Source organism: Hoplias malabaricus, chromosome 6 (genome assembly GCF_029633855.1).
Source record: "Hoplias malabaricus isolate fHopMal1 chromosome 6, fHopMal1.hap1, whole genome shotgun sequence".
Classification (NCBI taxonomy): Eukaryota; Metazoa; Chordata; class Actinopteri; order Characiformes; family Erythrinidae; genus Hoplias; species Hoplias malabaricus.
In genome coordinates this window covers 29482703-29509387 of record NC_089805.1, presented here as the reverse complement: position 1 = coordinate 29509387, position 26685 = coordinate 29482703, and the positions used below count along the sequence as shown (strand labels likewise).

Here is a 26685-nt window from a genome sequence, read left to right as displayed (position 1 = left end):
ATTTAAATCTGTTCATCTTTTCACTACGAAACCAAACCAAAGTGTGATTCCAAGTGCACTAGTCTTACCTCCGGTCAGCATCAGCGCACACTTGCAACTGCAGTTGTCGTTGTCCATGTCTTTGGTGCTGAAGTCAGCTCCGTGTATCACCAGACTGCTCTGCCTTCCGGCTGTTCCGCTGTGGCTCTTTAAGGACAGTCTGAGAGGAGATCCAGGGGAGAGAAGGGAGTTGAGACATTGGTGCCATGACCCTAAGCTAACATTCTTCATACTACAGGCCTGCATCCCCAATCTTTTTGATGAAAGCGATTGGGGAGGAGAGGGAGGAGACAGTCAAAAAGATCTCAGTAAATCACAGCATGTTAAGTCCATCTGGCTCGAGCGCAACAGGAACAGATAACAGGAGACACTCATTATAGGTCTCTAAGAGGCCTGAGTGTGCTCTGAACCATGTCCATCCAGTGAATATGTGCCTAGTTCTTCTGCTTGATGTGTGTCTGTAGAATGTGCAAACACTATCGCTTCTTCATGTGTTCCAGTCTGACAGTGGTGGATATGAGCTTTGTATTAGGCTTCATCTGTTTGGGCCAAAGTTAAACACAAACACACACATAAAGCAGGAGTGCTGTGCTTGCAGGAGCTGTGGAGTGAGAGTAGAACATGTGGAAGGTGTAAATCAGGGGCCCTGAACAGAGCTGCTGAGAGATGCTGAGAGACAGGGGCAGGGGAGTGTACAGGAGACTGTGCTGAACTTGCAGATATGTTCACTGCATGTGTTGTCAGTAAATGGAGCATGCATGTAGGGAAAGTGTATGTGAAATGGTACACAAACACAAAACAAGTGGGAGTCATGTAGTACTAAGAAAAAACTTCTAAATATGTCATCACTCCCTTAAGATACGACTCACCAATCTACACAATATCCCCCTTATTCCCAAATGTACATGATTAGCCAACACTTGTTTGGTGCCCTTCTAATGAACTTTGAATTTTTACTGTTGAGCTAGAGCTATGAGTATAACACAGTTGCAAGTAAGAAAGGCGAGAAAAAAACATTTGTTTTTTGGCTGAAAACGGTCAAAAATGGTACTTCTGGGTTTCATCCCAAAGAGAAAAATGGCCCAAAATTAAAAAAAGGCCTCCATTTTCACCAACATCAGCCTTCAGTGTGGCAGATGATAAGATGCTTGCAGTGTTGAAAAAAAAATCTACAACCTGAATCTGGTAGCATCAAGGTGTAATGCACAAAAGAGCTGGAGATTCTCTGCTGACCACAGTTCTCACAGTGCTTGTTGACGTTTGGCCTTCTGTCTCCCAACTCGCCTTGACCTCATCATTAAAGGCTTTGCCTGGGCTACGGCTTTCTCTCATTCTTATTACCCACTCACTAGGGGCTTTCTGTCCAAACACGAGTGCTCAGAGCCAGCGTACAACACCGCAGGACCATGCCAGCAAAGAACAAGCAACACCAAATGAAACAAGCTCAGTCTCACAAAATGCTTTTCTGAAATCCAGGCCTCTTAATGGGAACGGACAAGAGAGAATGAGTGCTATAAATCCCACTTCAGATGAGGCTTGGATAAAGCGCAGGAAAATGGATTGCGCTTTTGGTGGTGCTGAAGGCTCTCTGTGATACACTAAGAGGGTGGTGATGCAATGTGAGGGATTGAGGAGCCAAACGTGTGGTTGTTATTGTGATGGCTTTGTGGGAGTTCTGTTGTTCTTCTGTTTGGTTCCTAACACTTCATTGATCCAGTGAGGTCTCCTGGTCACAGGTAACCTGATCACCGTAAGGTCATCCACTGTAAACACACACAGGCATGGTGTAATAAACCTGGTTTACATGGCAATTACAATGCAGCAAGAGACAAATGAGCTGCTCGTCTGCAGAACATCCGAAAACCTTCCTCTGTCGGAGCAGTGAGATTCCCGTTCACAACCGTGTTGACAACATGTCAGCAAACACTTCACTGTCCAAAGATGGAGCAACAACTCAACTTCTCAAAATCTCCCCAGTCAACAAGACAGCTTTAGCTTCAGGAGTGGAGTGCTTTTATATATATATTGTATTGTGCAGAAGTCTTAGGCACCAATGGTAATCATATATATTTAAACGAATGCCTGCTCAGTAAGTGTGGTGCATGTATAAAGTAATATATAATCACAGTAAGTACAAAAAAAATAATAATATAATATATCAAATAAAAAATAGAAGATTTTTTTTTCTATAAAGTTCTATGTGTGAGTGAGTTTAAAGAACAATGTTTTGTTCAGATTCTTATTGATTGCATGAAATTGTTAAATATACAGCTCACATTATTTTTAATCATTATTTATTAACCGGCAAAACTAGTTATTGGATGATAACCTCAAATAATATGGACTCCACGAGGAAAAACTTGGAAAAAGTTAAAGCAACACATTCACACACAGAATATCACACTTGAATAGTGTTATTTGGTTTAATTCAAATGTTGGGTGTAAGGGTCGATATGGGATGAGGGGTGCGGACTGAAGGAGGGCGGACGCAAACGCTGAGAACACAGACTTTATTTAACAAACTAAGCGAAACAAACACAACTCGACTGGGGCATGAAACGAGCAAGGGACAAGCACACGAAACGAGCAGGAGAAACGAAGAACACGAAGAACATTACAAACCCTACGAAGACCAAAGAACTATGAACAAGGTACAACACGAACGAAACAAGTAACAATGAACGACCCTAGGAAGTGAGGGAAGGGGACTTAAATACAATAACAAACAAGAAACACCTGAAACGGATAACAAGGGAAGAGACGAGGAGGCGGAACAAAGGCGGGGCATGAACATAAACAAAACAAAGCCATGTGCGGAGAAAACAGACCAGACGGGACGAGGGCGTGACATTGGGCGACAATTGTTTTCCACAGTACTTTACACACATATATATATATATATTGTGTGGTTACATTTTTTGTAGATTATATTGGGTTTTGTTTATTTTAATATATTGGGAATTATATAGACAATATAATATATAATATATATTGGAAACACCTTACTATTACGCCTCCTCCTAATCAAGTGTATTTTTGACTTTTGACTTTATAACTCATCTTTAAACTTGCACCATCCCTGAAGTACACAGTCAGAAATAAGTTCCAGTTCAGGTACACTTTGTTACTAAAGGGCAGATAGTGAAAATGTCCCTTCAAAATGAAACCCTTCCTAAAACCCAGTGCACCTTGAAGGTCCATTACATTCTCTTCTCCAGAATGAAATCTGAGTATCTGTACAAAAACTGTCCCTGTGTTGGTACCATCAAGGGTACATATTCATTCAGTACATTTTGTTAGGGAATATAACTGTGCCATATTTTAATTATAGAATTTTATGTTGTGTTGATTTCATATGCCCCATTTTATCTCCATGACTTTTAATTTTTTTTATTTTAAACAGTTCTATAATGAAAACCTACACACATTCCTTCTGGAGATGAAAATGTAATGTACATGTAGGGAATAGACCAGCGCTGTGTCCAAAACTGTGCCCTATTCACTATATAGTGCACTGTTTTGGGGTGCCACCATTTTGAAATAGTGCCCAACCTGAGTAGTGTACAACCCATGAACACTAACAGATATCAGATTACCCACTGAATTGTTTGGTAAAAACCCATATGGGGTAGTGTCTGAAACCATTCACTACCCTCCTGAATTCAGTTCCCTCTAATAGTGAACTATAATATAGAGAAGAGTGAATAGGGAGCTGGACTTTAAAACCACTGTTGTACCTTTAAAGGGACATTTACACTGTTTGCACTTTTGATGACTGTAATGTACCTGTACAGTTAAGTTTTCATAAATGGAGTCTTAAGTACAAAAACAGAATAAAAGTCTGTAGTTGAAATGCCATTTATAAAATCAATTTGAAATAGGCAGTTAATATTAAATATGTTACAATTATGTTCCTGAATTAAACGTACTAAAATGTACCACTGAAGGTCCCCACAGTGAGTTTTTCTGAAAGTTACTGTGCACTCCCCCCTCTAGCCTGAAATCTGAGAAATCCAGCAGATTGATGAACCCTAGTTTAAAAGACCTCCCGACTCTTTAAAAAAAACACAGACACACTCACACACATACAAACACACATATACATGTGTAACTAAACAGCAAAGACAGCAGACAAGCTGAACTTCCTCAAGTCTCTGAATTTGTCCAGGAATAAAAAGAATCCACTTCCTTGCGGAACTTTTCAGAGCAAGAGCCTCTGACCTCCCAAAGGCACAAGGCCAGGCCAGTTCCTGCTCACATGCATTCTCTCTATCTCTCTCTCTTTCTGTCTCTCTCTCTCTCTCTGTCTCTCACGCACACAGACACACACACACAAACAATGTAGCAGGCAGATAAAAACACTCCACTCCAGAGAAACTAGGTTCTACAGCTACTGCTCAGTGGTGATAACTGGAGCTCTCTGCTGCTGTGAAGGAATTGACCCCCCTCCTAGATGACCAAACTCTTCTGCTGTCTCACCTGCTCTGTTTGCAACTCACACCATGATTAAGTCCAAAAAACATCTGTGTAACTGATAGTGTTCCATTGGCCTCTCCAATCTTCACAGCCATGTCCAATCTTCGCAGGCCTTTAGGCAAGCTCCTGCTCAGCCACACTGGAACAACAGCAGGCTGCATGGGGCCAAGTCTTGCTCCAAGGATGGAGTCGGATTTTCTCTGCTTTTCACAACGGAGCCCCCCCAGGGAAGTGCCCTTGTGTTCGGCCATCTGATTTCTCTAATAATCCAGAGGAATTGTGGTTTGTTGGAGATTCCTTGATCACCGGATATATGTCGTTTATGCACAGTAAAGCTGAGTTTTTGCCTTGTTATTCCCGTCTGTTTTGAATCAGGGTTCAGTGACAAAAAGAAAATGTTCGGTTTGAAGGCAGCTGCTTGTAATGTGAATTGGAACAAACAGGCCAAAAAACATACAGTAAAAATCAACTCTGTGACTGACTTTTATATGTAAGGCACAATTAAGCATGAGTGGATCTTCTACTTATTTGCGTGGCTGCTTCTGTCTATTTAAAGTGAAGTTACAGTAAATTGCCTCTGCACCAACAGTGGTTTTCATAGGCAAAATGCAGGAGAATACACAGGAGTATATGTTTGTATTAGGAAAGAAGCAACCACAACACCCACGCTTCTTTCAGACCAATGGAGCTGCAGTTAGTTTCCCACTGCCTGAGTTCCACAATAAGAAGCCACAGCAGGGAATAGTAGCAAAGGCCTAGGCTAACTGTGGTTTGGTGTAGCATAGTGGGTACACAGATAGAAATCTCAATGTAATCTAAGTAAAAAGCCTGGAATCTTATTATACTTTCATTAAAAGGCAAGAATCTCAGTGCAATTTCAGTATATAATAGGAATCTCAATATTGTCTCAGTATAAAGGTGGAAAACTTAAGGTAATCAGAATATTATTAAAGTAATATAATTGATATGCCAATCTATATACCCAATATTGATTGCCTATACCCCAAATCAACCACAATCAGATCAAATCTTAATTAATATTTGCCATTGTCTCACAAACAGAGACTTCTGGAGTCTTATAATAATCGTAATGTAAAATTTTAATCAGAATATAATCTATTAAATCTAAGAACAGTCCTAGTTCTGATGCTGTAAATAACTGTTATTAATCTGAAATGAGCTACACATATCTTGTGTCTGATACTATTTCTGTTAAGGAACTTTAGGGGATCACCTTTAAGTCTACAGACCCATAAAAGTGCAAAATCTGAGCAATAAGATTTTCCTCTGTGGTGTCAGAACCCCTTTAAAACTGCATGGCAGGACTGTTGTAAACACACTGGCCTGAATGGTTATTTATCCCTTGTCTGAAGCCCAGCATTCTGCTGCAGTAGGATGTTTCTTTAATACTCTGACATTACCACAGAATCTGAACCCAGGCCTTAGGAGTGCAAGAGAAATAACTGCATAATTCTCTCTGGCGACAGTTATTGCATCTGTTTGCTTCTGCGGAAATACAGTACCTTAAATGTTCATTGTTACAGCTGCTCACAATGCAAGCCAAACAGTGAATATATCAGTGGAGCACTGGTGCAGCATTTGGAATGAGGCAGGGCGGTTGATTAAAGACACTGTAATCCAGATGGGAAACTGTTTCAATAAATCCTGCTGGCTGTATATGGGGTATCAATTTTTGTTCTTCTTTTGTTACATTTTTAGGTTTTCTTTCTTAGTCTTAGTGCAGAATCCTGAAGTAGGGCATCATTTGTGCTGTAAAATTCAAAATATAATGTTTTAATTGGACTCAAAAGTGTCCGTAGGTGTGAGTGTGTGAGTGAATGTGTGCGTGTCTGTGTTGCCTTGTGAAGGACTGGCGCCCCCTCCAGGGTGTATTCCCGCCTTGCGCCCAATGATTCCAGGTAGGCTCTGGACCCACCGCGATCCTGAACTGGATAAGCGGTTACAGATAATGAATGAATGAATGTTTTAATTGTGGATGATATTTTTCAAGATAATTCTACTGAAAGTTTCTTTAATTTCTGTGAAACATGTTGGGATTATTGCATCACGTAGTGTAGCTACCACTCAACTGCAGGGTCAAAGTTTCCTAAGGTGCCTCAGATTTAGTGCAAAGCCAGATATTTTGATGACATTGGCTGTCCACTACACAGTGTGTAGAGAGATAGTGGTTTCTTGAAAATAATGGCAAACAGTGTGGAAGCTGCATCTTGGTATGACATGCGGTTCCAAAGCAACAGCTCATCACATCCTGTAGTATGTTAATATACTGTGTACTAGCCTGTCAAACTCACATAATTAAGATTAATACATAGTATGTTCTGTGTAGTATTACTATGTAATACACAACTGGAATGCAGCCTGTGTGAGTGTGATTAAGTTTTAGCTTAAAGGGAACGTCTACAATTGTAGTACTCTCTGTTTGTATACATTCTGAGGATAAGTGTCTTTTAAGGTGGAACAGCGTGTTTGAGAAGAAGAAAAAAAAACAGCTTGTTGTACAGGGATGAAGTTTAACTTGTCTGTAAGTTTTTATTCACTGTTTGAATTACCACAGAAACTCATTTGTAACTGGAGTCGTTTAGTTTTGTAGCACTTTGGCAATGCAGTTAGCTGTCTCCAGTGTTTGGAGTGTTTTCCACCTTAAGTGATGTAAAACAGCAAATGTCAATATTACCCATCTATGGAGCAGTTGTGCACAAAAATCCTCATTTTGGTTCATGCTTTTCAATGTTTAGAGTTCTGTCCTAACATACGAGACTGAGCTAGTCTGCTTTTTCATTCATTTACAGACACTGGGGCTTCGTAAACACATTAGACTGGTTTCAGCTACACAAACAGACTTAAGAGCTAGCGAATGGCAAGGAAACATCTTCTGAATTTTACAAAAAGTCTTTTTTGATTACCGTCGTGAATTACGCCTTTCAAGTTTAGCTTTAGGTTAAGCCTTAGCATGAGTGTGATTAATTAGTTGCAATCAAAGCTGCTTTAACTAACTGACAATACTACATAAAACAACATAGGAATTCTGTTTTTTAAAAGTTATTATTTGTATTTATTTATCTATTTCTATGGAAGTTTAGTCATGAGCTCCCCCCCCGCCAGTTTCAGATATAATCACTGAAGATTATGAACATTAGCACACACTCATGGCTGTGTCAATTGTAAAAATATCGTGCGGACCACTGTGAAAGTCGTATTCATAATGATTTACAAAAGACAGACACAAGATCCTAGATCAGCCCTCTTACTCCAAGAAGACTGCTTTGCATGATCCTTGAGCTGGAGGACACACTGTTAGTCTTCACCCAGAGAGATTGCAGCTTATTTATATCCCCCATTCCCCTGCCATCCGCCAAGTCTCCCTCACAAATCCATATCAAACTGAGCTGGAGGAGACTGCCTGATTCCAGAGTGGATCTCTCCATTACTCTAAAGCAAGGTCCAGGGATTTGAGTGTTGGCTGGTTAGTGTAGAGTGATATTAAATAAAGATGTAGCGTTTGTTGTAAGAGTAAGCACTAGAAAGGAGCGGTGGGTGAGAACCATAGAGCTGCAGAACCTCAATTGTATTGCTGCATATGTCCAGGCACACGCATCTGAGGAAGTCTTATCTGTAAAAGCCACATCATAGACGGGCATGTTTTATTCAAGGCTTGTGCTGCTATTAATGAAACGCTGTGTATGCGCTGAATCTGTGGAGTGATGCACAAACACAACACTACAAACCTCCTGACTACTGCTTCTGGAATTTTACATCTGTGGCGCCGGACACTGCACAATAGCTTTCTTCGTTCAAACAGAGTCGGTGTGTAAACATAGGTTAGTTCTGCATGTCTCCCACCACTATTGGCATTAGAGTCAGTGCTGAGGCATTCTTCCCCAGTTTGGCAAATGATCAGCAGAGTTCCTTAAAAAACAACTCTCTCTTAGACCCCTTGACGGCCACTGACCTTTGGGTAACACTAATGTATTGACTGAAAGGTTTGTCTCATCACCCAGCAAAATACCGCAAAAGGCAGCTCCAGCCATTCCATCCGGAGTACTCACCACTTTGGCTCCAATATATCTCCACATCCAACCCTGTTTTCCCGGAATTAAGGTTAAATATGAGTTTTTTTAACGGTCAGAAACAGTGTGCTTTATTCAAATTCTGGATAGATGCTTATACTCAGCTGGACATAGGCAGCTGGACAGATGATTGTGTCTATGTAGAGGCCTAGCTGCCAAGCAGATATTATGAGAGTTTGGATCGCTTCAGACAAAGCGATTTTGAGACTAAAGTCAGCAAAAACAAATTGTTACACATGGAATTTCAAGATGCCGAACGGTTGGAACGAGGACTGTAAGTCGAGTCAGCGTATTCTCTCAGGAAACGGTATGGCACTTGCACTCAATTAACAGCTAGTTGTTGGAAACTCTGTACATAACCTGACCTATGTAATGCCTAATTATCCCAATGCCATAATTCTTGTTCCTCTGTCCTGTTCAATTTTTCTCCTAGTGACTCACAAGTATGTACTACAATCTCCACATATACATACTGCTTATTCCAGTCCATGCTCTCAATGTCCTTTTAGAAAGTGATTAACGACATGTGTATAGAAGTTTGCGGTTGACCAAAATACTGCAGAGTTATGGCAAAAGTATGAGGTAGCCGTGCCAGGTTTGCTGACTTTCCCATGCCTGCTTCTTAGGGTGAAAATATTCCTATTGCATTTACTTCTGTTTACAACAAAACACAATCTTCTCCTTAATCACACTAACCCACCTCACCTAAACACATGACCTCCTAGCGCCAGCACTCACTGGCTTGCTGCGCAAATCACCTCAAACTTGTAAATGAAAAGTCAGAAAGAGTTGGGCAGTTAAACAGTGATATAATGTATTAGGCAAGTTTTTTCTCTTGCCAGCGAGCGTCATCTTCTTTCATCTACCTTGAACAGAACACTCATTTACAAACTGTGTTGGTACATCTAATTCAAAATGACCTCTATTGCGTATCTAGCCCTCTAACATTTTACAGTATCCCGATTGCTTATACAGTTTTATTGTACACTGGCACACAGATCTCAAAGGCCACAGCTCAGGTTTCCTTTGCCTAAGCCACTGGCACAAAACTCTAAACAGACTTTACTGGAATTTATGCTTATTACAACACCTTAATCTCATTTATGTGTATCACTTCACACAACGTTTCATCTCAAAGTATAAATTTCCTGATAACTTCTGATTCCATCTGTTTTTCTTTTTTTTATGTAGATATATCCTGACTAGTATTTGGCCAATGAACATTCACACAAGAGGATTATATGTAAACATACACATGAATAAAAAGAGTAACAAAAAATGCCTCCCTTGCTAATTGCTGTTTAAAGAAACAGGTTCAAGAAATCATAAGGGAGTGGTTTATAATCCATATGTATATCTCAGGCAAAAACACCTTGCTATACAGATAAAAGTCCTTGGGCAAGACTCCTAATACTGCTTTCACTGATATCTGTAACTTTATTGAATTAGAAGCTGCTCACTAGGAAAGCATCTGTTGGTAAAATGGTCAGCAAGAATTAGTGTCTCTGGCACAGTTTTACCATGTGCACCATCAGAACCCATGGTTCTCTATTCAGCATGTCATACAGGACTACATAACACTACATGCACCGCAAAACACATAATACATGTCAAAAACAGATAAATATTCTTACATTAATAAGGAACCACATCAGTTTCCACTGTTGAGTAGATAGTCAAGCCAAGTTTTCTTCCATATTTACCACTGCTAAACCTAAAACACTTTCATCATGCCATTAGCCTCCCGTGACAGCAGTAACTGCCTGGCAGGTGATCCTATTTAAAGCTCTGGATGATGAATATAGTGCCAATGAGATACAGGGTTGTCATGTCTGAACCAGACATTCCAGAAGATTTTCCCAATGTAGTTAGGCCAGACAGAACATTGCATGTTATTTAGATGAAAGTTTAATACCTAAAAGAGGAACTGACACACCAACAGTAAATTTAGCTTTATTTAGTCTGCAGTTGGAAGTTATTCCTATAAGAGAACCTGTGTATTTCCAGGGACTGTTGCTACAGCTTCATTCCTCTTTTAGACAAAAAAAATACAAAGCAAAGCAAAACAATCTGCAGAACAATCCTACAAATTAGCACATATTTTATATTCTGTGTCAATTTAATATATAAAACAAAGCTGTAGTTGCTCTCATAACAAAACCTTATATTTTTACAAGGTTGGAAATTAATTTCATGGTGTATACAACACAGACAACTTCTTAATCCTTTCCAGTGATTTAAAAGTCATTTTCTCATTTTTCTTTCAAATATTTGTACATTTAATTTATTTATAACCATACTGACCATACTTTCGTAATTTGTTCCTAAAGCTATCATCTTTTTCTATTTTGGCACTTTATTTTTTAACTAAGTTGACATTTCTTTTCAACTAAATTTCACCCTGAATCTGTCCCTACAAGTTCTCAGTGTTTAGTCACAAAAAGTTTTGCAAAACATTGGTCTAACTGTTTATAAATTGCTGTTGCTTCAGCGATCTGAGACTGGAAACCCCAAAAATCACCAATATCTTTACTGTTTCTGGGTGAGCAGAATGGCCACTCTCCATTCGTCACTCAGCATGATGCTTAGCATGGGCATTACAGGTCTGGGCTGTTGGTGTTCTCCTGCAAGCGTGCTAAGCTGTCCAGTGGTGTCGTGTTAAAAGCAGTTTGAAAAGACATCTTGGAGGAAGCATGTGTTTGCCCTCACCTATCTAAGTTGATGGCTCTATGTGTGATGGGGGTCCTAGTCTTACATTGCCAGACTCTCTAGGGAGATTCTGGTGCCTTTTGATTCTTAACGAGACCAGGAACTGCCTACTATTGCAGGAAAAGGAAATTTGACTCACTTGCAAAATGACCAATCCCAAACCTGCTATTGTGGCCTAATGTATAGAATGGGGTCATCTCCCATGCGAGACCAGTGACAAACGATGCATGTTTGACAGTGAGGACAGCCAGTCAGAATGGAACTGGTGGAATTGTGACAGTGACCATTCTAACACATTAACGATACCAGACCCTCTGTCTACATGTGGGCAGAGCGTCTGTGGTTGGGGAGTCCTTGCAAAACATGGAACTGGCAATAACTGAATTGGGTTACAAGGTAAAATAGTGGGTTGCCATTCCTGTGTTAGAGTGGAAACCTTTTCTACACAGGTATCTACCCAAAATAATATTTTAAAATATATAAATCAATATGTTTTCACTGATTTTCACTTATGGCATTACAAACAACAAAGCTGTGATCTATTAAAATTTTAAAAATAAGACACAGCATTTTTCAAATGTATAATATTCAGGCTGTAGAGTCTTAGAATTTTCCCTGTGATGTGTGCAGGCAGACCGTCCGAAAATAATAACTCACTAATGTGTGATGTCTTATCTGGATCATGTGCTCTTTATCTTGTGGAAAAAGCCTTGTGTTAATCCAGTGCTGAGAGCTTTGTAAGAGAGAGAGGAGGATTAGATATATATATATGTATAGTCATTAACTGTACTCCATCATGCTGCTCTCACATGTGGCCAAGTCCAGTTCATTCAGACTGAGCCTGGGTGTAATTTGGAGCTCATTAACTGGAGGAGCAGTAATATATGGGACAGTTTGCTCTTGTTTGTGATTTAGGTTATGGTATATCTTTCTTCTGCTTCTCTGTGCAATTACTGCACTTCTACCCTTAGTCATTTTCCACTGCAGCAGAGAGAGTCATGGCGGTCAGGAGCAGACCTTTCCTGACTGGCAAACCTCCAAACAGTTATAGGCAAAAGTTTGGACACGTCTGGTCAAATTACATGTTCTGTTGGCTTTCTAAGGGAACATAACTTAAATGAGTAATCAATCATTTTATCCAATGATTCTTCTTCATGTGTGAGACCTGCCCTATGGAGCATAAACTGGTTTATTCACACTACCAAACAATGTGATTCTGCATCTCATGTGAGTTGTACTTTATATAAACAAGGGTGAAACTGTCTGGTGATACAAATTATTTCTTACTTGTGTAAGGAAACCATCAGTAATTCCTCCAATTATTCTTCCTCACATTATGAAACAACAATTATACTGACACCTAGTGGCCTGGATGTATCAGTCATCCTGTACCTAACTTTTTTTTTGTGATAAAAATTCACTTTTAACTTGATATATACAGGGGAAAAGCTTATATATTCCATTTTCTGTCAAGTTCATTTTCACATTTGCAATATTAAACATTAGAAAAATTGAATGCTTAATGTTTGTTAAATTTTTCAAATATGTCACAATAAACAAATAAACAGTTTCTAGTTATGATCTTGTAGAGGATGCGTGCTTAGGTTTTCAATCAGAAAATCAACACACAAGATGGAATTTGGAAATTATGCCAAATCTTTTGAATACCGATGTCAGCAACACTGCTTTATATGGTTTGTGTGTATGTGGATATGTGTGTATGTTTGTGTACACATTTGTCCACAAACGTTTCTATATAAGCATTAAATTCTCTCCTGTGTCCACTGTAACGATGTAGAAACTGTTATCTTTGCACTGATCCACTGATTGTGTGTTATACAATACTATATCTAAACTATAAACAGTTCAGTGGTTTGAAATTGATCGCTGAAGGTGCTTGAGCACAATTATCAGAAGCTAACAACCTCTCACACACTTTGTTTACAGCTAGGGGAAAGAGTTTGCTTTGGCTCACGTTCTGCAGGAGCAGTGTGTGATTATCATAACACAACAGTTTGAAAGAACAAATCTATTTATAGAGATCAGAATGTTGATTAGATTCCTGAAAGTCTTCGCAGGCACAAGGCTGTGGAGTGATACAAGAAAGAGCCCAGAACATTTACAGCATCTGACAGACACTGTTATCCAGATTGACTATACACTATTAGTCATGTTAACTAAGATGGTAGGCTAATCTAGACTGCGGAATGTTACCCAAGGGCAAGTTCCTGCTTGTGCTGGGAATTGAAACATGTCCTCCTGTGGGGAAGCAGAGATGTTCAGTTCCAGTCAAAAGTTGTATTTTGTGTAGGAGTGTAGTAATATACACATTTACGGCCCAATTAACTAAAAGTTCTATTTACAAGGACCTTTACAGAAAAACATAATGATTCGTAACATAAGCCCTGGCCCTCTCTGCCTACTTTACTATGACAATGTGACATTTCCATAAAGATCTGTGCTACTTCCAGGGCTGTGGCTACATGATATGTGCAACATGGTGGCATGGATAGCATAATCAAATAAAAATAACAAGTAGAATATTATAATGCTAAAAATAGTACTCATTATTCAGAGACTGCTTCTATTCTCAAGTTATATGAATGCTATCATGGCACTTTGTCATAGCTGTCAGAACAAACCCTTGTTGCTCCAAAAAACAACTTTACAGGAGATAAAAACAGTCTTTTAGCTTTCTATATAAGGTAATATAATTAGATTTTATTTAAAGTTTAGAATGAATCTCTGGATCAATTTATCATCGGAATTTGACATATATTCAAATCATATAAAACAAACAACAGGCTAAAAAAGCCATTTCACTTATTCATAACAGTTTCACTTCATTTATACCGACATGTAGTGGAAGGACAGGAGTATGAAGAAGAGTGAAATAGGGTTGGAGAGGAGGTTAAGTGAAGGGAAAAGAGAGTGATGTGGAGGCAGAGGAGGGAGAAACAGATGGAAGAGGAGGACAGCAGGACAGCACTGGTTTGTGAGGAATCTCACAGTATACTGGTCTCCCTTTTTCTATATTACACACAGAGCAGCTGCTACAACAAGCTCTGCTCCTGGACAAATATTTGTAAAGATATAGAACGGTTTTGATACAGTTAGTGCACATTCTTACATTGTGTTTACTTACATTTAAAGCCAATAAAGAAATGTAATTATGTGGCAAGTGTTTTTCACCCAACACCAAATCAAAATCTTAAATGTGGTTGCCATCCATTCTGATACTGTTTAAACTTGTTATAATGTATGGTTATGGCTGTGATCCCAATGATGTTTTAATGTCTGCCAAAAATGTACAACTTATCATTTATTTCAGCAAATTATTTAAATGGATAGCTGTAAACGCTGCAGAAGTGTATTTAATATTTTAATATACATTATATATTTAATATTTTAATTATTTTAATTTCTAAGAATCATCAGTCAACACACTCCTGCACATTTCCTGCTTAAGTACTGTACTCAGTTAAACACGCTGTGTGAAAATATATAACACTACAACTGGCTTGTGCATGAATGATTGCACAATATATATTTAATGTTCAATTTTATGAAATTATGTGAAAAACTAGCAAATAACAAAAATCCTGCTCTTCGATTTGTCATGAACATTTTCTAATTGAAATATCTTCCCTGTATGACATAAGATCAGAAAAACAACATGTAACATTACCATGGGTGTTCAAACTTCCTTTCACACATAGAATAATGTCCGTGTCAAGGTCGTATATATGACTGATTTTGAGCATATTCATTCATGTTCTTTTCATAATTCTACTTTCTAAATTTAATTGTAAATTACACAATATTTAGATCTACATTCTGACTGCTGGATATTTTTTATAACAGCACATTTTCAGATACTAGCACCTCAGTAAACTGGTTTGTAATTCACTCACTCACTCACTCACTCACATGCATACATACATACACACTCACATTTAAGAACTACATCACAAATGAGGTGCTTCACATCACGGTATGTATCCTAGAGATATACAATTTAGATTTTAACACAAACAGAAACACAAAATGGACAAATTAGTTAAATGTGCTATAATGAGGCTGAAACTGGTTTTGTATTGGTTACCTTCTTTCCCCTTTGATTACATGTGCAATTCTTTTCTATTGCTTAATTAAATCAGCAGATTTTTTTAATGAATGGAGAGGTGGGTGAAGCCCTTCTCAGTGGATATTCATGGTTCAGGTTTTATGTGACCCTTGGGGACAACTCAACCCCAATTCAATCTCCAATCAAAGAAACCTAAGCAAGTGCATATTTTCACTCCTAAGTTTGAGCCGTGAAACGCCTGTGAAAACCCCACTGTGAGGGAGAGCCGAGTGGAATGTGACGCTGTCATCGCTTCCTCAGTGAGGTTTACACAAAGTGAAAAAGACTCTAAGAGCTCAACTTTGGATTTTACCCGACACCTCTACTGAACATTACAGCTCAGGAAAGCTTGAGGGTATTAAAACACATGAAGTCTGATCTGTTAATGCCTGCTCTGTGAAGCCATCACAAAACCATTGCAAAAGGCATGTGAGGTGGTTGAAAAGAATCTACTTTCCTTGTTAAAAAGAGGACAGTGAAAAATCAAAAAGCTGTCATCAGTCAAATATCTAATCAAACACACACACAAATTTATTAATTTGTATCTAATTAATTAATTAATTTCTCTGTTTATAAACATTTGATCACTTGGGATGATCTGGAGGAAGTCTAACATCAGCCCCGGATGAAGGCCTGCTGGGTTTGAACCTGATTTACTTCTATTTGAGCAGGTTCAGAGCCTAATTACTGGGCACAAACAGGACAAGGGTTAGTTCCTGTTCAGGACACATTCACACTGCCACTCACTCACACATGCAGTCAACTGCACACAGCCAGTCCACCTACCAACATATGTTTTCAGATTGTGGGAGGAAACCCGATCACCTGGAGGAAAGCCCACAGACACTAATTTTACAGGTTTGTATAGACCAGTTAAAAGTTAGCAATGGTTAGCAGCACCATGAAGAAATTTTGTACTCAGTTATTTAAAAAAAATCTTGCTGTTGTTTGTGATTTTGTTCAATGCTCTTTAATCAACTAGTGTCCTCCACACTACCTGCTCTAAAAAGTCGTTCTGGTGGCCTTTAGCCAATTCTTAAATATATGCACTGCTTTAAGATAAAACATTTAACTGCATGATTTTGGTAGAGTTTATATTTTTATGTGGTGTTTTATTGAGTTTTGGTAACATAAATAATACAAGACAATTTCCTGACTCACCTGAACTCAATATATTCCATTAAATACTGAAAAGCAAAAATCATTTTCTGGAAACTCAGTTATTTATTTTGGACAACGCCATTTTCTCGTTCATTCGCTTTCTCCCGCCCTCTCGGACAAGGTGATTTTTACCGGAGAAGGCTGCTTCAGTTTGCTCCAGCCACACCTTATTGTGGATAAGGCACAAAAAAGCTACCAGGGTGAGGGTTATAACCATTTTCATGACCCAAATAGGTGGCTTATTTTATTGGTGTGTTTAGGTTTGGCTTTTTCTATTGTGTTGATGGTCTGTGTTTGGTGGATATAGGCAGAATTAGCCAGCTAGCTTTCCTTAACTCTGTAAGAGACAGTGTTACAACCGCTAAGAACACTTTTATGACCCTCAAGTGCGTTTGTAATTTAATTATTTACTCGCTTTGAGACTTAAGGCGCAACCGGTTAAAACAGAGGGAGAGGGAAACGGAGGGGAGAGAAGTTAAGTTTATATTCCTGTTTTTACGAAAGTTTGCGTGTTCTTGCATCATTGTTTATATTGTCTCACACTCGATTGACTGAAATGGAGCCTTATAACTGACATTTATACAGTACACATAATACGATTTTTTACTATGCCTGTCAAAGCAACTCACTGTACGCAAAACACTTTGTTGGATCAATGTAATTTTATCAGAAGCCGAAACAACTCAAAAAGACTGTCGCCAAACGTTGCGTTGATTTTTTTGTTGTTGACCCAGAGCTTTATTTTTTAGAGGGAACACTCTTTAAAATATCAAAACATTTTAAGCAATTTAACAAGTGATTCCAAAATTCACGAACAGTAGTGTATAGAGAAATAACAGGGTCAAAGAGTGGGGACTCTGGTACCTGTACTTGTTTTTCTCACTGCCAATTTGGAAATGGTCGTACTGCGAGAAGGCCTGCAGTCCGTCCCAGTCGGTCAGCTCCACACGCAGACTGTACGCCCTCTGACTGCTCAGCGTGTACACAAACTCATTCCCTAGCCAGTGCTCACCCGACACACTGCCAAAGCCCTGAGAGAGAGACAGACAGAGAGAGAGAGAGAGAGAGAGAGACCGGGTCACTTTAGGAATTCTGCAGGGTTAGTGAAGATGCCTGGAACAGACCATGGGAAACACTGGCCTTTCCAGCAAAGCAACAACAACCAACTCTCCATTTATCTTTTTTTTTCTTTCCCCCTCATTTTTCTAAGCTTATAATTGCATGGATTTAAGGATGAGTCGGCATATGATAGTATCAGTGCTCACTGACCTACTTTAGATCTTTATACTTGTATGAAAAATGAGGAGAAATATTTAATGATCCCGACAGTACTGCACCATATGCCCAAAAGCTTACAATTCGGAATTTGGATACTTTGAGGTACAAACATTCTGGATATTTTGGAAAAGCTGCACATGAATCTAATATCACCATGCCAAGTGTTGGCTAGAGGGATGTACATTTCCCAGAGATTCCACATTCTCTCTAGTTGTAGCAGCAATTTTTATTAATTAATTAATATTAATACCTTTGTTTTCAGAATAAATCTTTACTTTTTTTTATCTTTACTTGTCAAACAGTATAATCTACAACACAGTTTTTGTTTTTTTAACTCTTAGATAAGGTTGGATAGGGTTACTCTCAGAACTCAGCATTTCCATAGAATGTATTGTTGGTTTAGAGGCTGGTTGTGTATTTATTGTACTGTAAGTTAGGATAGAAGAGTCTGGTTTAATTGCTCGATGTGTAGTCTGTGCCGTGGTCAGCTGTACTGTGTGGTCCCGTAAACACTGGCTCTGTACTGTATGCTGTTCCACTGTATATTTGTATATGGTTTGTATAGAGATGACAGAAAACGTCTTCTTGATCTTGTTCTTGAAGATACTCCATCCAATCAGTAAAGAGTTACACAGACATGCCACAGGGAAGAGCAATCAAACAACAGAAACTATGTTTACATGCTGAGCAATAGCTCCATAATAGTCTCACTCAGGACCTATTGGCACTATGTACCAAAAATTATACAGTGTTACCTTCACACTCAATCTGTGTTTTGCTTTTGCAGTACTTAAGGAACTTGGGAAGAAGTGTGAAAAAAGGAAATCCTTGAATAGCAGCAATTATGAATGTATAATTTTTCCTTTGAATCACTGCAAAACAAAATGCACACAGTGGGTATAAACATTCCAAAAATGACAAGACAAAACAAAAGTAGGCTACATTCTAAGGAGAAAGACTCTGAAAACAGGTGCTCCAATTAGTTTTATGCTTGTTTTGCTATTGTGTAATGCTGCCAGCAAGTTGTGTTGTTACGAAACACTTGTTTGGACTGCATTGTCAGCCTGATTTTTAACACCCCCTCTGTGCAGAAAATAAAGCTGCTCCTTTTAAACAACACATTTTGTTAGTTATAGATTCCATGTGAAAGACAACAGTAATATTGCTTTTCTAAAAAGTGATTTGCTTGTAATTTGTCTGTTATAAATGGATATAAAGCTGGTAGTTTAACAGAGATGTAATGAGCCCAGTTGGAATTTCATAGTCTGACTAAAATGAACTTTTGTAACAATATTTAATATGTACATTTTTAAAAGGTTTTCTTAGATTTAAACACTGAAAGCTTACGGGGCACAGCTAATGTAAAATATCACAATCTTTATTTTGAAGGTTGTACATATAGTGCTAAAAAAATTAGACTTAGGATCTAAACTGCAGATATTTATACAGTAAGCATAGGTCGGTATTGCTTGCACTTATTTTTGGGTCTGAAACAGACATTATTAGTATTTTAACGAAAGGAGAACTTTAGTTAAAACATTGAACAAGGTTTTAAACATCCTGAAAATGTACAGTAATAAACCTAGATGTTTGGTCCAGTTAGTACTATATTGCATGCTATTGCTGTTGTGTGCATGTAAGCACAGTAACTTGCAGGCTACAACAAACCTGAAAACCTGAAAAAGTCATTTAGCAGAATTATTAATACAGAAAACACAAATCACTGTCCCAGAATCACAGTCTTAGTGATATATAATGCTCTAGACATATGTAGAGGTTTGCAGTGCTTCTCCAGGCCAGCCGTTTGCTATTCTCATTTGTGTCATCACTTTGTCATTACTCCTAATCTCCTAATATAACAGACGAGACTCCCTTCTCAATAGAACTGCAATCGCTTCCCCTGTGTGTACTGCGCAGGCCCAGCTCATTAAAGCAACTGGACAGGTTTCTGAACCACATTGTAATGCAGTGCAGGTGTTAGCAGCAGTAATTACATAGTCGAGCAGCAGATCAGAAGCACAGCCTCCTTCTCAGACTGGACTCTACCTGTTCATGACGCCCTAAATCAGCAGCACATGGTGCTGGAACACAGAGCATCTTTTCCTACATTCTGCCTTTTTAGGGGAAATCAGTGAGCAATCCTACAACACACACAGAGAGAATGAATGGCTCACATCCTAACATTAAGCACAGGCAATATGGGTTCTGCTCTTGATCTGGTGCCACAGGTATTTTGTATGATGAGGATATTACTATGTTAAGCTTTAGAAACTGTAATGGTTCATTATGTGAAAGCATGCACATGATCATGTTTGGAATGATGAATTACAACCCCGATTCCAGAAAATTTGGGACACGGTGTAAAAGGGACATAAATATGAAGAAAACCAGAATGCAATAATTTGCAAATGTCACTGACTCATATTTTATTAACAATAGAACATTGAACATATATCAGATGTTGATAGTGAGACATTTTAAATTTTCATGAAGAATATGAACCAATTTAACCCTTGTCCTAGTGTCCCAACAATTTTAGAATTGGAGTTGTATATCTTACTCAATAACTTTATAACATAAGTGTTGATTTTTTACTTTTCACATCTGTATAATTAATTAATTAATGTTTTTAAAATCTCATTCGTTTTTTTTCTCAAACTGCTTCATACTCTTCTGTCGGATCCTACACATCCTGGACTGTCCACCTCTGGGCACCACACACAGTCACCAAATGGACATGTTCCCACATCCAATCCACCTATAAGCCTATGTTTTGTTGGACTGCAAGAGGAAACCCACGCAGGGAGAACATATCAGTCTCCTCACAGAAGAGTAATTTAAGAAGTTCTTTGAAAAGATATTGTTTTGTATAGTCTTCGCAGAGTGAGGTACTCGAGGCTCCTATTCCAAAGCCAACTCAGCTGCACTGAACATGTGCTGTGCCGGGGGTAAAAACCACTGCATTTTTTTTTTTTTTGGACACTGAAACACATGGAAACATGGGCAGACTTAAACTTGTCCATACATAATACATGAAATGTAATTTATTATTTTTAAAAAACAGGTAATTAACTATGTATTAGATCTTAATTACACATAAATTGTTTAGGAAAATAACAATACTATTAGAAGTAATTTAATGTTGTTATTACTGTGGTTTTGCTGAGCTATTTAAATGTGGTTAATTATATTAATCATTTACAAATTATGTGCTGAATAATATCTGCATTTATACACAAATGACAAAGATTAAAGCAATTAAAAAATATAACTATGCAGTTATTATTGTCATTTTGATAAGCTATAAAAAATGAAGTTCATTATATAACTATGTCATTAATTATGTATTAAATATTATTTTAAAACAGTTCAAAAGAATTCATAATCAATAATAATAATAACTGGTCTGTTATTAAGTGCTGGCTCTAGATTTGGAGAGACCTGCGTGTTTATGCACTTACGAGGGATTATGGCCCGAGTGGTTTACGATGTAAGATGGGACATTCCTCGGGTCTAAGGCAAGTCCTGCGTGGGTGGAATGACATCGATTCAACAATCCTCTCTATATGAGCCTGAGTGTGTTATTGAGGCGTGGGCTCAGTGATTGGTTTTTAAAAGCCAGGCCTCGCACCCTGAGCACAGAGGAGATCTGGAGTAAAGCAGACTCAGAGTGCAGTTCACACGCAAACCCACATCATTTCTCATGTGAACTTTGTGAGTAACCCAAGTGAACAAGAGGGGGGATCGATTGCTATTTAATATTCAGAAAGGGCCGTCCTCTTGGGTGTGTGGTTGTGGATAAAACACTGGTGGTGCAATAATCTTCTCTAAGGTTGCTATGCATCACCTCACTAATAGACAAAAATAGCCTCCTTTCCAAAATTGTGCTCCTTCAAAGTCCAATCACTGCCAAAGTCAGAAATATGTTTCCGCCATCTGAGCAGTTACCCAGTTCAGTTCTTGGGGTGTTTATGACAGCAACAGCACAAATATATCGTGATGTTTCATTCTGTCAAAAACTAAAAATTCCAATTACTTATTGTATGTAGTTCTTCTGAGAAATGTTTACATTAACATTGAGGCTCTTTTAATTTTAATGAGGCCCTTCTCACTTAGAAATATGGTGCCTCACATCCACTGATAGCTTGTTTAGGGAAACAATGCTCTAGCTCTCAATCAGGGACAAATGGCTACTTGTGGATTTGAAGGGGCCAGTAAGGGGGCCAGAGAAAATAAAATTTCAGAAGCCATATCCAAAACAGTGGTGCTTTTTAAAAAAATCTTAATAAACATTAGTACTGTTTTGTGTGGCAGCTATTCTGATTCTGGTAATTGTCCTCATCTGTCCATTAAATGAAAGCAATGGACAGATAAGGGGACACTAACTGTTCATAAAGAGCGCCATAGACTGTGATCAAAAGAAAAAAAAAAGATCAAATTACAAAGTACATACGATACAAATGTGAACTTCATTGTTCAGAAATCCCTTTATAAAATGGGATCCAAAGAGATTAGTTACTACATCATTCACCCTAATGATAACTTTAGTGGCACTCCCATTAATCAAAGATATACACGGGACTGAGTGTCCACATAATCAGTATTCCAGGCAATTTCTTGGAGGTCAGCTGTGATGTTCCTTCGGCTTTGGGTTGAGCTCTCCAACTTCCAAGTCTACAACAGTTTACTCTCTGTGCATTTTAAACAATAATAAGGGTTCACACGTGGGCTCACACCTCATTTTCTTTTCTTAAAAAAACATGAATGAACCTAATTAATTAAATTAACTAAATTCACACTGGTTACAAAACAATTGTTTATTATAAGGTACTTAACACCTCAAATTAACTGGAAGGGCTTCTGGCTCAGTGTAGCAGTATGACTTCGGAACTTAATGGGGTATTAATTAGTTACAATAAATACAACTCGGCACTCAGTGAATAAAAAACTGCTAGTCTTCTACCTCACACTGCAACAGCCCATAATGTTTGCTGGAGCCACACACTGCTTGAGAAAACCCTCTCCATTTCTCAAGGTTTGACTTATGTCTATATCATGTGTGTAAAAAAAATGGAGCCTGTGGCCAAGAGTGTGATGTGCAGAACAAACGGCTATTGCATTTGGACTTCATGGAGGTTTCTCATCAGCAATGGAGAGCAAAACTGAGTCATGCCCTCTGGAGCTTGTGTGCCAAAGGTTTAGTCCAACGTTACTAAGTGGTCAAGCACCCCCGCCCCCTTCCCCCATAATAAAGATTCACATAAATGCTGGCTCTTCTATTGGCCTATTTTCAACAGGCTAAATCAAGCCCAGCTGAAATTTTGCTGATATATGACCTTCATGTGCTGTCTGTGAAGGGCTGAACTGCCATCATTGCTATAGAGAGGGATAATATAAACTCATGATAGGTTAGAACTGACATGTCTGGCAACGTACCATTTTGTATTCTTTCCATGATTTTTGGAAGTCAACGCTGCCATCCTCTCGCCGCTGGATGACTGTCCATCCTCCACCAGCAGACTCCATGTTGCAGTACACCTGTTTACACGCAAAAATAATAAATGTTCATCAACAGGATCCAAGCACTAGTTTAAGACAAGGAGATGCTGTATGTAAATTAAATGCAGATGACAATGATTGACACGTACTATATATTATTCAGACTGGACTGCTATGATGTTTTTTAAAAGACTCTTCTTTTTTTATCTTAATTACACAACAAACAATATCAGTGTTAGGGAACAGTGTGACCTACCTAAACAAAGAAACACCATCTTCAGGAGGTGCTAGGTGTAACAATAATATTTAAAGCACGTTCATGTAACATATTATTGTAATTCAAAATTTAAACATTAGTCATTTCATGGTAACCGTCGTTATAACAACTGTCATTTTATTCATATAAAAATAACTAGGAGAATGAAGGGAGAATAATTTATTTGTCACAGCGTTCATTAGGAGTTTATTCAGGGTAAAAGGACTGCAAAAGTATGTGCATTGATTTGTTGATTTGTTCTGTTCTTGGGGATAGTATTGTATCCAAAATTATGAGTGTCAATTATACGTGTAAATTTACATAAATGAGAGAAAAATGACAGAATGGAAACTGAAATATAGCCATACTGAATATATAGCCAGCCTATATTCAGCTCTTAAAAGCTATATTGATGATAGGAGCAAAGAAATGTGCAGTATCTGGGTGCCACACTCCAACACAAAGACAGATGGTGAACTTTCAGGAGCAACACACATCTCGTCACACATCTACACTAAACATGCACAGAAACAGAAACACACACACACAAATACACAAAATAATCACCCAAACGCAACCAAAATAAAAAAGTCTCAAAGACAGAGAAAAAGAAATTAATGCTGAAAATCACATAAAATATGGAGAAGCAAGGCATGCTGGGAGCTCCCTAATGAGTCTCGGCTCCTCCCAGTGTACAGCCCATAATAGTTTGTGCATTTAACAGTTAAATAATGTGGGGTTTTTTTACAGTAAAGAGATGTAGAAAATTAATGTTTCGGCTGATAAATGTATTTACAGTATTTCACTGTTACAGAAAATGTTTTCAGTTTACAACCATTTACAGCCATTTCACAGTAAAATTTACAGACATTTTTTACAGTGTAGAGAGGTAAAAACAACCAACGCAACATAAATAAATAATTATAGACTGACAATGAACATATACTGTAAAGTGTACAAATGAGACTGAAATTGACTAACATTTAGATTAAGACTTTTAGGGGAAACCTTTCTTTTGTTGTGGTTACTTCTCATCACAGCTTAGAAAACTTAGTCCATATTGACTATCTGCTTAGCGCCAATTAGAGCAGGGCCAAAGACCAAGCCTAAGATCAAAGTGGAAACATAAAGGGACACATGCCTGTAATCCAGCTGTGTGTGGATTAGTGTAGAGCAGTAAGAGGTGAATCTGTGACTGCTGATTTTACACACATCCAGCTGAACACACATGGAACATTTAGAGGACAATTACCCAAGTACAAGTGACTGGATCTGAAACAAGACACCAGGACACATGCCTGTACACACACACACACACACGCACACGCACACACACGCACAAACACACACACACACACGCACAAAAACACACACACACACAGACACACACGCACAAACACACACACACACACACGCACACACACATATATATATATAAGCACAGCACTTACAGCATATTTTCCCTTAAGCGTAATTTACACTATTAACCTATAAATTTCAACACATATAACCCTTCACTCTACACAGTTTACCATAAAGGGATTATCTTTAGGGTCCCACCAGTAGGACCTTGAACTCCTAAACTAACCCCAAATATTCTTAAAACTCTGGAAGCCAAACCAGTCCCAAGCCAGTCTATATTTCCATTCACTACACCTGGACTATAAACCGTTGATCCCCTGGGTCATCGGAGTGGTCAGCAGGAATAAAACATAACTTGAAGCAGTTATGAGTCCTTGAACAGGACTGGAAACTTCTGATATAAATAAGTGCTAAGTATATTGCACACAAATTTGGCTCTAGCCCCATACGCAGTCCCCTCCACCCCAGCCTATATCCTCTGGCTGCACTCTGTTGAGGTACTGACCACCTGCTTCACCCCACTGACCAAGCCAAAAGGATTCTGGGCACTCATACCTCTCTGGATCAATATAGCCATGCTGGCTCTTCTCCAGTGCACCGATACTTGGCGCTAGGGCTGGAGACTCTGGGAGAGCTCATAATAGATCTTTTTCTGATCAGGATTGCAACTGCTATTGTAATTGCAGTTGTTTTGTACAAAAATACAGTCCAAGCCTGTTTTGAGGGGGTCATATAAAGTTGTGATGTCATTGAACATGTGTTTGGTTGCTTCGAATTGGTGGAACTAATCTATGGGCAGTTCACGTGTGTCACTGAATTATTGGGTTAAAGTGGGCTAAACTTAAAAACCATGTTAAAACAACACTGTTGATGATGTGGGCTTACAATAAGAATTGCAGCACTTGTGATTTGAGAATTGTTTAATTGTGTAATTTGTTTTATTGTAACAACAAATAATTTCTCAGCCCCGTATGGCCCTAACGTCAATACTACAAATCAGCCAAGGTTTCTGTGCTTTAATATGTTATTAATTCATGGAAGGCTTGTTGATGGAAGAGGTGAAAAAGGTGCAACAAAACATGCTGAAAACCAGAATCAGACTTATAATTGAGTTAAATTAAGTTGGGAAGAAAATAAACTAAACTGTATGGTGCTTGAGGTCTTGTTCTTGAGCAACATGATAACACAGAGTACACAGCTCAAGCTGAGGGTTTCTTACAAAGTAGCTATTGTGCCTATAAAATATAGGAGGCTGGTTCAACTTAACCCAGGCCAGAAGACTCACTACCTTTTCTACTCATTGTATATGTTCTCAGCTCTGCTTACAATATTGTTGCACTTTGTAGTTCTTTAGTTACAGAGCGTAATTTGTTGCTCTGTATACTTTCACCTGTATTCCTTTCACACTGTTCTTCAGTGGTCAGGACCTCCACAGGACCAGCAGAGAGCAAGTATGATTTGGGTGGTGGATGATTCTTAGCATTGCAGTGACACTGATATGGTGGTATGTTAGTGTGTGTTTCGCTGATATCAGTGGATCAGAAAAAGTATTGCTGCTGGACTGGGTGACATTGTGATAAAAACTTCAGCAGTGTTTGATGTACTTGACTGGCACAACACCCCAGATCCTGTAGGGTGTATACAAACTATAAACAAAAAATAGAACGTGTATCTATATGGTGGTAAGTGGA

The 26685-nt window shown here is 38.5% G+C and overlaps 1 protein-coding gene across 1 annotated transcript in view; it reads right to left on the bottom strand.

Moving 5' to 3' along the window:
- The window catches only part of angpt1 (angiopoietin 1), an 85865-nt gene that overhangs the window by 6708 nt on the left and 52472 nt on the right, over window positions 1-26685 (bottom strand). Inside the window, exons 6-8 of the mRNA XM_066674445.1 lie at window positions 23314-23415; window positions 17464-17630; window positions 69-199 (exon numbers count right to left, since the gene is read on the bottom strand). Coding sequence (XP_066530542.1) covers window positions 69-199; window positions 17464-17630; window positions 23314-23415 — 400 coding nt within the window. The remainder of the gene's footprint in view (window positions 1-68; window positions 200-17463; window positions 17631-23313; window positions 23416-26685) is intronic.